The following is a 13,684-nucleotide window of genomic DNA, read 5'->3' as shown; positions in this document are numbered from 1 at the left end:
ATCATGGATTTAGGTTGACAATTTTTACTTTTGTTGGTTTAGTTCCTCTGATCTTTTTCTAGGGAAGTAAAAAGAATTTATTAGAATCTATACCTACACAAACTGACCAGGAAAAAGAAGTTAACATGAAAAAAACAGAAGAAAATGAAAATCCAGAAGATAAAGATGATGAGACGACTGGGATGGACGAATCCCTCAGCATAAAGGTAGAAGCCGAAGAAGAAAAAGCAAAATCTGGGTAAGAAACTTGTTTTTGGTTAAGATGCATTTGGCTCAATGAATTCCTATAATTTGCTCTTTGTCTGTGTGTATGTATGAGTCTAAATTTAATTGACAAAATATAGAATAATGGTATCTGCGTTTATTACATAAACAGCATTTGCTTCCTTCAGAGACCCTACTAATGCAAATTTGTAGCAAAGGATCATATTTTTGATTCATTCTTCTTGCTCTCATCACGGAAATTTTTAAAATTTTGAGCTCGAGAAAAGTACTTCCTACCGCATTAAGCTTTGCTGAATAACCAGATAATACAAACTTGGGAAGATGACTTTCTGCAGTGTTTTGTAGATGGTATGTTGGCTGTAGATTTTGAGAGTTGTATTCATTTAAGCAAAAAAATAAGAATGGAAAAGTACTAATAGTCTTTAAAAGGCCAAAGTTGTTCTGTTGTGTTTTATATGACAATAGCGTTTACTTGTTTTGGTCAGTTTGGAATGATGAATTATTTAGCATTGTAATTTGTGCATTGCCAGCGGACCTCTGGATTTTATAGTGATCTCTGATGTCTAACCTTATTTCTGAGGGTTTAAAAAGTCTAAACATCCCCGTTGTTAGCGTTCCTTTTAAATAAATACAACCACATTTTACTTTTTGATCATTTTAGTATTTTTCTGAAATTTGGCCACAGTATGAAGCCAAACAGGGAAGAGAAGAAAAAAAAATGCTTAGACGAAGATCGTGAAAGGTGTTTGTTTATTACCTTTGTTTTATATATATATGTGTGTGTACAGATGTGTATTTCAAGTACTCATTACTACACTTGGAAATTATTTCAGCTATTAAGAAAGTAAGTATTCAGCTTTTGGCCTAAATCTCTTGGTCATTTTAGTGTTTTGAAACTTTAGCCTCAGCATGTGGATAAATCTGGAAAAAGAAAAACTGGGTTTAGACGAACATAGTGAGAGTGCCCGTTCATTAGACTTGGTTGTAGTTCTCTGCGTGTAAACGTATATTTGAAGTACTCCGTGCTGCTGCTGGAGACTCCTTTGACTACTATGAAACTTAGTAAGGATTCAGCTTTTTGCCTGAAAATTGACTTTTGTATCTGCTGCTACTTCTGAAGCAGCTGCTGCGTGGAAGGCACTCTGATAAGCCTCTGTGTCTTCTCTTTGTTAATAATAATTATCTTAAACTTTCAAATTGGTACTTTAAAAAGGTATTTTATGGTACAAACTGTATTTTGTAGTTTTTTATTCATTTAATTCTTCAACTATACTGCTTTTTGACTTCCCACAGATATCTGTGAATGCATCAAAGCACAGACTTCTGAAGTGTGCCGCAGCCCCCTAGCTGTCTGTAGAAGCATTGTGCTGGCAATGTCCAGAATTGAGTTCTGAATTTTATTAGATCAGCGCAATAGAAAATTTTACAAGTATAAAGAATTAATAAAGTATTATGATAGCACATAAACTTAATCTGAGTAATTAGCTACTGCCAAGAATTTTTCGTGTTCTTCCTCCATGTTCCGGGTGTGAGAGGTTAAAGAAGTTAATTTAAAATGCCTGGTTCAGTGCCCAGCCCGTAGTAGGTATTGTAGCTTTTTTTTTTTTTTGGTCTGTTTAAACTTGTTTCATTATAAGGAGTGTGGCACCAAAGTGGGAAATTTTGATAATTGTGAATTCAGATGAAAAATCTTCGCTGGTACATTTGGTTTCCCAAAATATAGTTGTTTAAAAGATAACTAACAAAATGTGTGTGTCAGTGTAATGTGTTCATCAGGTTAATTTCTTTAAGCTACATGCTGGTTGCATTTTATACTTCCAAAGGCTGTCTTTCTTGGCATTTTACGTTCTAGCTGGATTAGTGCGTTTACCTCTGATTTTTGCCACTGAATTCTTAGTGAAAGGAGTAGAATATTTTCTTTGGCTAATAGCCAGTAATTATGTTGTCCTCTTTTTTATACAGCAGAATATTATTTACGTGACGTTCATTTGGTTTGTGTCTGAAGTCGATATTAAATTCGAAATTTTTATTTTTAATTGCTTTGATTTATTAATACAGAACATGAAGTATTTATTTCAGATTAAATATAGATTGCCCTGGCCTCCACTTAAAGTAGGGTTGTGCTTGCTATTACTGGTATATGCTTTTTGTGTTCGGCGCATCGTATAACGTAAGATACACCTTAGAGTTTGTTTTCGTTTTTAAAAAATGTAGACCTTTTATTCTATATCTCTCTTCTCTCTTATATGACGATTTTGGGATAGATGATAAATCTCTTTGGTGCACAATCTTTTCTTTTTTGTGGCCACCACAATACACTTTCTGTTCTCTGACATTTTAATAATTTAATTTTTGTATGTATTTATATATATTTTTATACATATAAAACATTTATTTAAATTTCTTAATAGTTTATTATCCAAAAAACCCTGTCTCATAATTTCTTAGATGTTTTAGCCTTACTGGTAATTATTTTATTATAGAAATGTTAATGTATTTTCAGTAATAATAGAATTCATTTTTTTAAAAAATCTCAGACCGTAGCTGGTTTCATTTAAGTTTTAATTTTTAAATACCTATTCATTTGACTATAGAAGCGTCTTTAAAGTAGCTGTAGTTCTTGAGAATCTTTGTAGACTTGGTGATGCGTTTCAGAGAAAGTTGACACATTTGGTCCTTCTGTGAACTCAGACATAATTTCCCAGTCCGTTGTGCTTTCCTGCATCCCTCCTGCCTCGCTATCCAGAGGGAAGGCGAAAGGAGAATGAAGCATTAAGGTGCTGCTCGAATCACTATTTACAGATTACTTTTGTTGCCTGTATAATTACATAATTAGAAATGATAAAATGTTATTGCATATAAGAATATAAAACAAATTATCAGTGGAGGTAGGCTTTTTATATAAATATTATCTGTTCACTTTTAAAGCTTACTTAGTTGCCCTGTGGTTCTGTTCTATGATGTTCATTCATTTCTCAGCTGTAAAGTGGTGGGTTCTTCTCGAGAGAAAACTGTTGTGATAAGTATAGACATACTGCAGAGCAGATAAAAACTTAACTAAATAAAGTCGAGAAGTTGACTGAAGTTTTTTTTTAATCTAAGTTCTTGGAAATATTTATAATGAGATTTTCTCTGACTTGTTAGATATAGATTTGTGGCTAACATAAAATGAATATAAACGCTCAATTTTAGAAAGTACACGATATCGAGAAGATCACAATGTTTGCAGTGCTGCTTCCGAATGGTTTAACTTTTGTTTCATTTGGAACTTTGACGTTGAAAGAATTGGTAAGAAGAGTTCCAGTCAATAACGTGGTAAAGAAAGCAGAAACTGTGGTGAAGTTTAGAAGAACAGAAAAAAAAAATTTAATGTGATATTATTGTGAAGTTAGAATATTCCTGTGAAAGGTAAAATAATATTTTAGTATAACATTTGAAAATTTGGTTTCATTTCGTTTTTAAGTTGTTTAAGACTAATCATTGGCTAGTACAATTTTTTGTTTTAAACATCTTGAGACTGGAAATATTTGAATGAAAAATAATTTTTAGTTAGAAAATGGCTCTGAGGTGTAATGATCTTTGTTTCTGTCAACCGAGATGTAAATACTGTTTATAATAAAAACATGAGAAAATTGTTAGTCAACCGTACTAGTTTCTTGCGATTTAGCACAACTTCTATTCTTTTGGCTGTTGGAGATTTCCCTTTAATGCACTTATTTTTCAGTGTTCCTTTTCTCTAACCGTATCTCTCTGTAACCATGGTCATCTTACACAGTTTTATTTTTTAATATTAAACCGAAAATCAGAATTTCGTACTCATGGAACCTGCCGTTTCCGGAACAGTCACAGCCACGATTTTTATCAATTTATGTGGTTTGGAACTGAAAAGCATATGAAGTGTCTTTTATTAACTGCCATTTTTTAAACCTTTCAAGAGATGAAACGAATAAAGAGGAAGATGAAGAGGAGGAAGAAGTGGAAGAGGAGGAGGAGGAGGAGGAAGAGGAGGAAGTCGGCGACGGCGACAGTGAGCAGGAGGAGTTTGAGTGCTACCCCCCAGGCATGAAAGTGCAAGTGCGGTACGGACGAGGGAAAAGTCAGAAAATGTATGAAGCTAGTATTAAAGATTCTGATGTCGAAGGTGGAGAGGTCCTTTACTTGGTGCATTACTGCGGATGGAATGTGAGGTAACTTGAGTTTTAGCTAGTGATTGCTACCTAAAAACACTGATAAAATCATTTCCTATTTTCAGATTTCATGAACGAATTCCAGGCTTATTAGTATTTTAATCGAGGTCATGGCACCATATAAAAAACACGTAGTGTTCAGCACGTAAATGCCTTGCTTAGTGACTTCCTACCTACGTTTTGCGATGCTTAGGTGTCCTTAGGGTCTAGAAAACCGAAGTCTACACAGTCGATTTTTACGTTATGCCTGTAGGTTAACAAAAGCAACACTAGTAGTGAAATGATAGAAAATTCTCTTGAAAAGGCGAAAGAGATTTGTGCTTCCTGCCGTCCGCGAGCCAGTTACCAGACTTCCCGCTCTCTCGCGTTTTCAGCCACCTTGCCTCAGCAACCTCTTCTTCGTAATCTTCTTAAGTCATCACATTTCTTTCCTTCAGTAGGCAGGGATTTTAAAGTTGAGATTTCTTAAGAAGCTTTAGCTGTTTCAAGAAGGCCTTCTCTCCTTTTAACAGCGCTCGCATGGTAAGCCTTTTTCAGAAACCTCCAGAACTCATTCGTGTGTTTGAAACAGTGTCAGCAGGCCGCTTGACTAACGTACAGAGCACTTTCTGGCTTCTCCCGGCCTAGGGAACCGAAAGGGAAGACTGAGGTTTGGTTTCAAGGTGTGAGCCAACGACGGAAGTGTTTTTCTAACTCAAGTTTCCTTTGGTTTAGCCAAAGAAATTTTCTATTTGAATTTTATCCAAAGTTTGTCAGTCAGTTTTGGGATCTGATTATTTAGATATCTTTTAAGAAAAACTTAATTCCTTTTCCAGTATTTGATGTTCTATTCGAAATACAGCCTAAGGTATAGCCTTGTGGCCCTTGCGAAGTTAACCGTAGACGGTTTTTACGTGGTGGTTTCATGGTGTGCCTAGTGTCTTCAAAGAGGAACGCAGTTCTCATGCTTTCTACTTAAATTCTATTCTGTGGTTTGGGGAGTTATTAAGAAAACATCCTCTCAAAGTCTCTTAAAAAAAATACTCTTTTTTAAAAGTACATTTTTGTATTGTCCTGTTGCAGCAGTAGGAAGCTCCAGAAGCATGTCTTATCTGATTTCTTATTTCAAGAAAAGTAGAATTCTGATCCGTTCTGAAGCTTGGCAGAAAATAGCAAGTTAAGTCGTAAGGGAATATTCAGGAGTTTTGTTTGGGACTTGTCCTTTGTTATTTCTAACCGACAAGATTGACAGAGTTTCGCACTGTAAAATACCTGAAATAAGCTTTTCCAGATGCCACGTTAACAGCGTGTGTCGTGCATCCTTGTGGCTTTTGGTTCTTCTGCTGCCTCTTTGGTGCATGATCTTTCTCACCTGAAGGGCTGGCTGTTAATGGACCGTGTTCAAAGAGAGATACTTGAAATCTCAGCTGCAGCTGCTATAAGAATATTTCGTCCACTCTTCGATATTTAATAATTATAATCCTACTAAATGAGCTTAAATATAAATGTAGAGGGAGTTCCAGTTTTTGCCTAGGATGTAAATACGGATGTCGAATATGTTGGTTTAAAACTAGGAAGAAGTCAGCGCCCACAAGAGAAGAGCCGCGCCGGTCGAATATGTTGGTTTAAAACTAGGAAGAAGTCAGATCAGCGGAAATTAATAACTACTACGCAGCACCCGCAAGAGCCGCGCCATCTCTTAGCCTCTCCTTTCCGTTCTTCTCTCCTAGTTATTTTGCTCCTTTATAAACGAGGCAGTTTTCCGAGGAGCCTTGGTAGAGAGCTCTCAGTTCTGTGGCGAATGAATAGAATTTAGGCATTTTCTAAGTTCCACTCTAATCAGGGCTCGATGATTTATTATTGTCTCATTAAACAGAAGAGGGCTGAGTAGGCATAAGAATCGAGACATTCATAAATTTATTCTGCGGTTATGAAACACCTTTCTGTTTCGTTAGGAAAACACTGACTGAAGGCAAGAGTATCCTGTCCGAGGAGCAGCTGGATTTTAGAGGGTAGAACGATAGGGGTTGGGTAGGGTGCAGGAAGACTTTCAAATTGAGACATTCAAGTTTCTGAGGACATAGAGAGGACACTGAGGCCTAGTGCAACAAGACATGCTTGTGTCGGCGAGAAGGACGCCGTCTCCTCCTGACAACGCAAGCGTTTGTGTGATATGAACATTGAGAAGAAGAAAACTTACCATCTTGGTGAAGACCTGTAGGGTGGATCTCTCCAGCGCCAGACAGAAAGCAACTGGGCTGCAGTTGCTTAAGCAGTTCCTTTCCTTCTGCAGTGATAACCAGAGTCTGTCCTGAGCAGTCATTTGTGATTTTTTTTTTTTGCTGCTCCTTCATGTCTGAAGCTAATCTAATGAGGACTGCAACAAATCCTCATCATCTGCAGCTATTTTCTTATTCTGGGCGATTCAGCTTGATCTCTGAATTGACACATAAGAGAAGTGCAATTAGAAACGAAGATTTATGCATGAAGGTTCATGAACGTAGTTTCCTCTTCAGTGGCAGCCGTTCATTACCGTAGCGATGTAGGAGATTCTGTGCGGAGCTGTTCTGTTGAGTCTGAAACATCACTTTCTAGCAAACAGATTTTTCTTGAAAATATTTTAGTCAATATGGTTTTCCCTGTAATTTTTACACTTTTTTCTAAAGTGCTGTGTAAACATCTACACGAATAATGGTCATTTGTACTCCTATCTCACAACTGAAAAGTGGTGATTTTTGTTAAACAAAGGATAGCATGTGGACCGGTTTGTTTTTTTACAATGAAAAAAAGGCATACTTTTACATGCTTACATTAATTTTACTGGAAACAGCCAGAACTCTGGATTCTAAACCACATAATGACTTGCGGTGACCATATATAAAACTATCGTCCAAAGCAGTAGAATTTCCTAAGTCTCCACGTGCTTGGAGTAAATCATTGCTTTTTAATAAATATTTTTAAACTCTTCTGAAAATAGCATTCAATCTAGAAAAATGGGAAACGATATAAAAGTAGAAAGGTACGATTACTATTAGTATCGTAATGTGTTCTCTTTTAGTCTTTTAAAAAGTGTATCTATACATTTCTTAAAATTATCCTCATACTTCAATAACTTTTAATAGTAGGCTGTTATATTTGTTTTAATTTATCTTAGTGATGTTAATATTAGATAGAAACTTTTATTACTATTTTTAGCTAATTGATCCTTTTGACGCTCCAGTTTCTAAGTCATGCCATAAACATGGGATTAATTTTGAAAATAAAGTTATGCTTTAAAATTCACCTGCCGCAAACTCCGTTGCGTGTGTTAGACTTATCCTAGTTCATAACAGCCGTCATAGGATTTAAAATACGTCAGTATTGTATTGATGCTGATTTATTTTTCTTCATTTATTTAGTTTGGCTTTTTATAATTCAGGGTTTGGGGGTCAGCTGCATTATAGGATACCCTTAAGAAAAAGAGTGGAGACTCCAAAGTTTCAACTGTAAAACTCTTAAATAAGTAACAACAGTTCTATTCCGTACTACAACTTACAGAAAACAGAAAATAAGATAAATTGCATTTAAATATATTATTTGAAATAAAAATATATCTCATTTAAAAATATCTTATTTCTTTAAGCAAATTGGCTCATCCTTGGAATGGGGGGAGACTCGTAAAAAGCTTTCACAAATGGGTTCAGTCCCACTTTTTGTGAACATTCGGCTACTTTTTATCAAGCATTATTCCTTTATTTGGCAAACATAAGTTCAGCATCTATTTGCCAAATACTATGCTTCGCACCAAACGTACAGAGAAATGTCCCTATTAAAGAATTTATTGTCCAAGGGAGGAATTACCCCACCAGCATGTACAGCCCACCGATCCTGTCCCTCCTCCCCGCAGTGCCCTCAAACCTGTCTTTGTGTTTGCTTGCGTTCTTCAGTCACGTGTTGGAATCGTTTCCCCTGACCCCACCCTCTCCTGCTGCTCTGGTGTGACTCTGCAGTCCTGGCCGACACACCGGAGGGGGAGATCCAGCTCCCACTCCTTGCCTGCGCCTGCGCCTGCGCGGCAGGGCTTGGCTGGAGGAAAGCAAACAGCCACTCTGACTGGTTTTATCTTAAATTCCTGAATGTGAACCTCAGGTGCGCACTTACGTATTTCCATTTACTCTCCTCCTTTCTTGAAGACTGTTTCATACTTTTTTTTTTAAGGGACTGTTTATTATCCTATTGAGGTATAATTGACATATAACATTGTATTTCGGTGTGCAAGATAATGATTTGATATACGCGTATATTGTGAAATGATCACATGAAGTCTAGTTAACATCGTTACCACACATAGTCACAGAAAATTTTTTTCACTGCTTATCTCCTCAAATCCTCAGCATCCTTTCCCGTCATCACTTTTAGCTGGTGACCTCGCGTCTTGAAAAATTGAAATGAGAATTTCTACACTTTCACTGTATCTACCTCATTAACCGCATCTGCTGCCACATTCTCTGATTCTCATCTTCAGCCACAGGTGAATAAACAGGCTCCTGTCTAAAGCCAGCCTTGTAGTTGTCATACCTTCTTGTCTAGATCAGAGACTTGGGCCTGGAGATTCTCTCCCGTTTTCTCTGTCATCAGTTTCTTGCTGTGTTCTCGATCATTCCCATCCACTTAGAGACCTGCAGTGATCTCTCCCATCTCAAAACTCACTTGAGTTTTCCCCTACTGTTTCATTTCTTTGCTCCATTTCTGCCCAGTAAAACTATTCGAGTTATCTACACTCGTTATCCAGTTTCTCTCTTGTTTTGGTGTAAACGCACAGTAAGGCTTTTGCCCTCACCATGCCTCCAGGACTGTCCCCATGATCCCATCTAGCCAAATTCCATCCTTATTTCTCGACCTCTAGTTACTTTGCCTTTACCAGTGGCTCTTGACCCGGGTGCGATCGTTCCTTCCGCGGTGCTTTCCACTTGGCCTCCAGCTGCTGCAGCTGCAACCGTTTTTCTTGATCTTCTTTTCTGTCTTTCTCAAAATTAAGAAACCATCCCTCAGTTCTATCATTTGTCTCTTCGTCTTTGTGTGTTTTCTCCCTTCTATTGTTCTTTTCTTTTATGCAAGTGTATTTAATGTAAAACATATTTAATGTACATTTGGTGGTTTTGTAGATTGGCAGGTGCCATCAGCGTTACCTGTCTAACTGCACAAATGCTCATCCCTTAAACTTATTAATAAATTTTGGGGGTACTTTAAAAAGTCAGTATCTGAGTCACAAAATACGGTGAGTGCCACAGTGGTCTTTATAAATAAAGCCTGATATAAGTGCTCTGTGATGTGTCATTAACACTGCATACTACTTCCGCCTAAAGCCAGACTCTTTAGGAAAACCAATTGATAGAATTGCTACTCTATTCTCTGGGGGTGGTTGTGTTAAACCTTAAATATGATTATGCTATAATATTCATGTTTCTATCATTCTGCTGTTATTTTCTTTATTATGATGAACACCGTTCCTATCTTTGATGTGGCTTTAACAGTTATATGAAGTAGAAATATGAAATGTTAATAGCATGCTTAGAAGTTTCATTTTTCAATAATATAATACTTTTGTTATGTTTTAAGTACATGACTAAAAGCATTAAATTAATATTCAGTGGATCCTTTCATAATTTTTGCTTTAGATAGTCTCTCAGGTTGTATGTAAATTGAGATTATTATAGAAAATTCGGCAAGTAGGTAAACATTGATGAAATTGTTAATGAAGTTTATAATTAATAACGAGTGCTGCTTTTCATCATGATATGGACCTTTTTGCTATTACAGTGTCATACCTTTTTTCCCATAGTTTCTTAATTAAGGGGGAAACGTCCTTCCCTTGCTAAGATAACCTAAATTTCCGCGTTAGATGTGAGGTTTTTAAAAGCTAAGTTATATGACATACATTAATTTGTGTGTGTGTGTGTATATGTGTATACACACACACGGCATGTATACACATATACACACACACGGCAATATATGAAATAAGTATTGTTCAGTGATTATTAAATGAGTTTATCCATTACAGAAAGCAAAATACAAATGATTTTAATATGTTACTTAAACTAATGGTCGATTATTAGATTTTTGTCTTTATTATAATCTGCATGCATATTTCAAATACTGAGTTTTTAAGTATATTGTCAGTTTGGTTTTGCTTATGAAATTATTTTTAAAATATCTTTATTCTATGTGTAATTACTTTTTTAGTCTCTGAGATGGTCTTTAGGGTATATATTGATGTGTTCTGATAATATTTCTTTGGAAGACGTTTAGTTGGGTTTAAGAACTAAAATCTGAATCGATGTGGGCACAGTCACCATTTTGGTATCTTATATCTGGTAGACTAACATTCTTTTCCATTTTTATTATTGCTAAATGATTATTTTTAGATGATTTGCCAACACATCCACACAAAAATTATAAAGCTTTTAGAACTCTGTTTTTCTCTGGTGAGAGCAAGTACACCGTGGTCTCTGAATGGTTCCTCCTAGCTTCGTATAAATATTTTACTTTAACACGTTTCAAAAATTCAAACATTTATTGATACGGCTTCTTCTTTCAGAAGGTTCGGCAGGTTTGTATTGTTCCCTTTGTAATTGCCGCTTAGCGTTGTCTTCTCTGTTAAATTGGAAGTGACTAGCGGGCAGGAGCCGCGCTGCGTCCACCGCTGACCGCCGTGCCCGTGTCGAGCCTCTTCCGCAGCGGGCACCAGACCTGCTGGTCGGACGGATCAGCCCCGAGCGAGCTTTCGGTCTTGGAGTTTCACAGAATTTTCCATTCCAGGGTCCCTGCGGCGCAGCCCCTCCACTCTGTGCAGGTCAAGGAGCAGCCCCTTTGGCAGTTCAAGGAGTTATTCACGTGTCTGTTCTTTCTCGTTTATTTCATTAGTTGAATGTTGGATGATCTCAGTAGAAATATTATCAGATAAGTCATGTATATACTCTGAAGATATTTCCTTAGTACTTTACTGAAATATCAGATAAGATACTTCACTATATTCTGTGCAGTAATTACAATGAATTAACTGGTAACGGAGTTGAAAAAGTATGGTCTAATCACTAACAGACTTAGTCTTAATTTTTAACTCAGTATATGTTTTTAATATTTGTTTTAATATTTGTTTTTCTTTGTTTTTTTTTCCCCCCCAGTATTTGTTTTTAAATGAATTTAGTGATCTTCTTTTCCTGGCAAGCTATATTTCCTTTTACCATGAGAGGCCAATTACTCTCTTCCAATCATAATTTCTAAAGCTAAAGTCCAGTTAAAGGCAGGACAGTTTTATCAATAATCCAAACTCTACCTAGTTTTCCTCAGACATTCTCATAAAACTCTATTGCTTGGATCTAAATACTGTAAATCATTTTGTTTGTAGGCCAGCCACTTAATTTAAATTGCTTTCCTAGCCCTCAAGTTACATTATCTTGAAACATGGTAGCTGACAGCAACAGGCCTGCCATCCTTGAAGAGGAATCTAGATACTTAACAATAAAGTGTTTTCTCTGAAGACCTGTTGCCTTAAATAGCTGTTGCGTAGTGTTCTCCCCATGCAGCCGAGAGACCCATCAAAACCTGCACTCTGATGTCTTGCTTCCTCTGTGACACTTAAAACAGCCGGAAATGCTGGTGGACCCCTGTGCGGCCATGCCCGTTAGAGCCGGGGAAGGGCAGCGTGCCCGTGCTCACGCGACCAAAATGCACTTAGTTATTACGATTCTTTAACAATGTATTTTGAGAGATGAACGGATGTCTTCCTTGATAAGGTAAACCAAGGAGAAATTGAGAAATATTTTATGGTCTTCTGTTTCTTGGCCGCCATTTTCTGCTCTTTGTTACGTCACAGTAATTTTAATTTTTATGGTATTCAGGATATTTGAATTGGAGAGAAATTTTCCTGTGTTCGTTGTTCATTGGCTATTTTCTTATCTATTATACCCAAAGTAAATATAGTCTGCAGTCTCTTTTTAATATACATTAAATATATAAAAAGTATGAGTTTATATCGATAAACAGGATCAACTGCAGCTTTTTCTTGTAGTTCTGAACTATATTCCATTCATTCAAGTCTCTACTTTCGATATTTGGTAGGGAATCAGAGATCCTGACCCACTGATGTTACCTCCTTTATTTAAATTAACTGGCACCAGTAAGGTCAAAATTAAATTGGTCTAGCTCTTATGTAATTTAGTGTCTGTAGTGTTTTTTTTGGTACCATTTTTTTTCTCGCACAAATTTCCTCTATTCTTTGAAAGTATTCTTAAAGAAAATAGAACATTTGAATAACACCGTAATGTAATTACATAAAGGGAAAGAACACTTCCTGTTTTTCAAATACAGAGTTATAGCTATTGGTTTATTTTCTGATCATCTTTTTTCCTTGTAAGATTAATCAGGCAACTAAAGTGCTATTTAGAACTTCATTCGAAGTTTCGAAATATTTCTTAACGTTTTATCAGTGATCTCAACCTCTATTCGGTAAGGGCATTTGTAGTTTGAAAAAGCTCCCTTAACCGAAATTCTTGTTTTCACTCATTCGCCCTCTTCATGGCTTGGTTCATACTGGGCATTTTTACGAGGCTTTTCGGTCGCTGATCTGTTCCTCTTCTCTGCTTACTCTGAATGGGACCTGGCGTCCCTCAGCCGTCCTTCTGGTATTACACGGTTTAACAGTCAGTCTGCAGCCCCTTCCCTAACTTTCCACGTAGTGCTTTTTGACAAGCCTATAGCTTGCAGGGTCAGTTTGCTTCCATGGCTCGAGTTTCTTAATCTGTGAAATAAATTCATTGACAGTTTTTTTAAGGAATGTTATAGTTCCAAAAGCTAGTAATTATAATAACAATAACTGTTACCACATTTTATGAAAAGAGCATAAATTAGGCTGAGAAAAGAAAACATCTAAAAGAATGCTGCCAGATTCCTGAACAAACAAAAAGCATTGAGGAAGAATAGAAAGAGGCAAATAATAGTCAGTAATATTAGCTAATATTTATGGAACTATAAGTTACCATGTAATTACTCCAGTGAGAAACATATCTAAAGAGTTTTCCAAAGAATCTAAAACCATACGGAATATTTTTTAATTTTGAAACGAAATTATTATCCAGAATAGTAGGACCATAGTGTTCGATTACTACTATTCACGTGTCTTAGAAGTGCTTGTAGTTTGTTTCATCCAATTCCAGAATTTTTCTTTTCTGTTTCCTGCCTGGTCCAGCACGCTTTCCACACCTAAGTTCACTGTTGAAGTTCTTCTGATAAGCAGTCCTCTCACACAATCC

At 36.5% G+C, this 13,684-nt stretch overlaps 1 protein-coding gene across 1 annotated transcript in view; it reads left to right on the top strand.

Moving 5' to 3' along the window:
• Positions 1–13,684, top strand: part of ARID4B (AT-rich interaction domain 4B) — a 118,338-nt gene that overhangs the window by 82,558 nt on the left and 22,096 nt on the right. Inside the window, 2 exon segments of the mRNA XM_025039062.1 lie at positions 63–238; positions 4,161–4,412. Coding sequence (XP_024894830.1) covers positions 63–238; positions 4,161–4,412 — 428 coding nt within the window.

The sequence above is a fragment of the Pteropus alecto genome, unplaced genomic scaffold, assembly GCF_000325575.1.
Source record: "Pteropus alecto unplaced genomic scaffold, ASM32557v1 scaffold189, whole genome shotgun sequence".
Lineage (NCBI taxonomy): Eukaryota > Metazoa > Chordata > Mammalia > Chiroptera > Pteropodidae > Pteropus > Pteropus alecto.
Note: the sequence above shows the minus strand (reverse complement) of the source record. Positions and strands in the feature narration are given on the sequence as shown.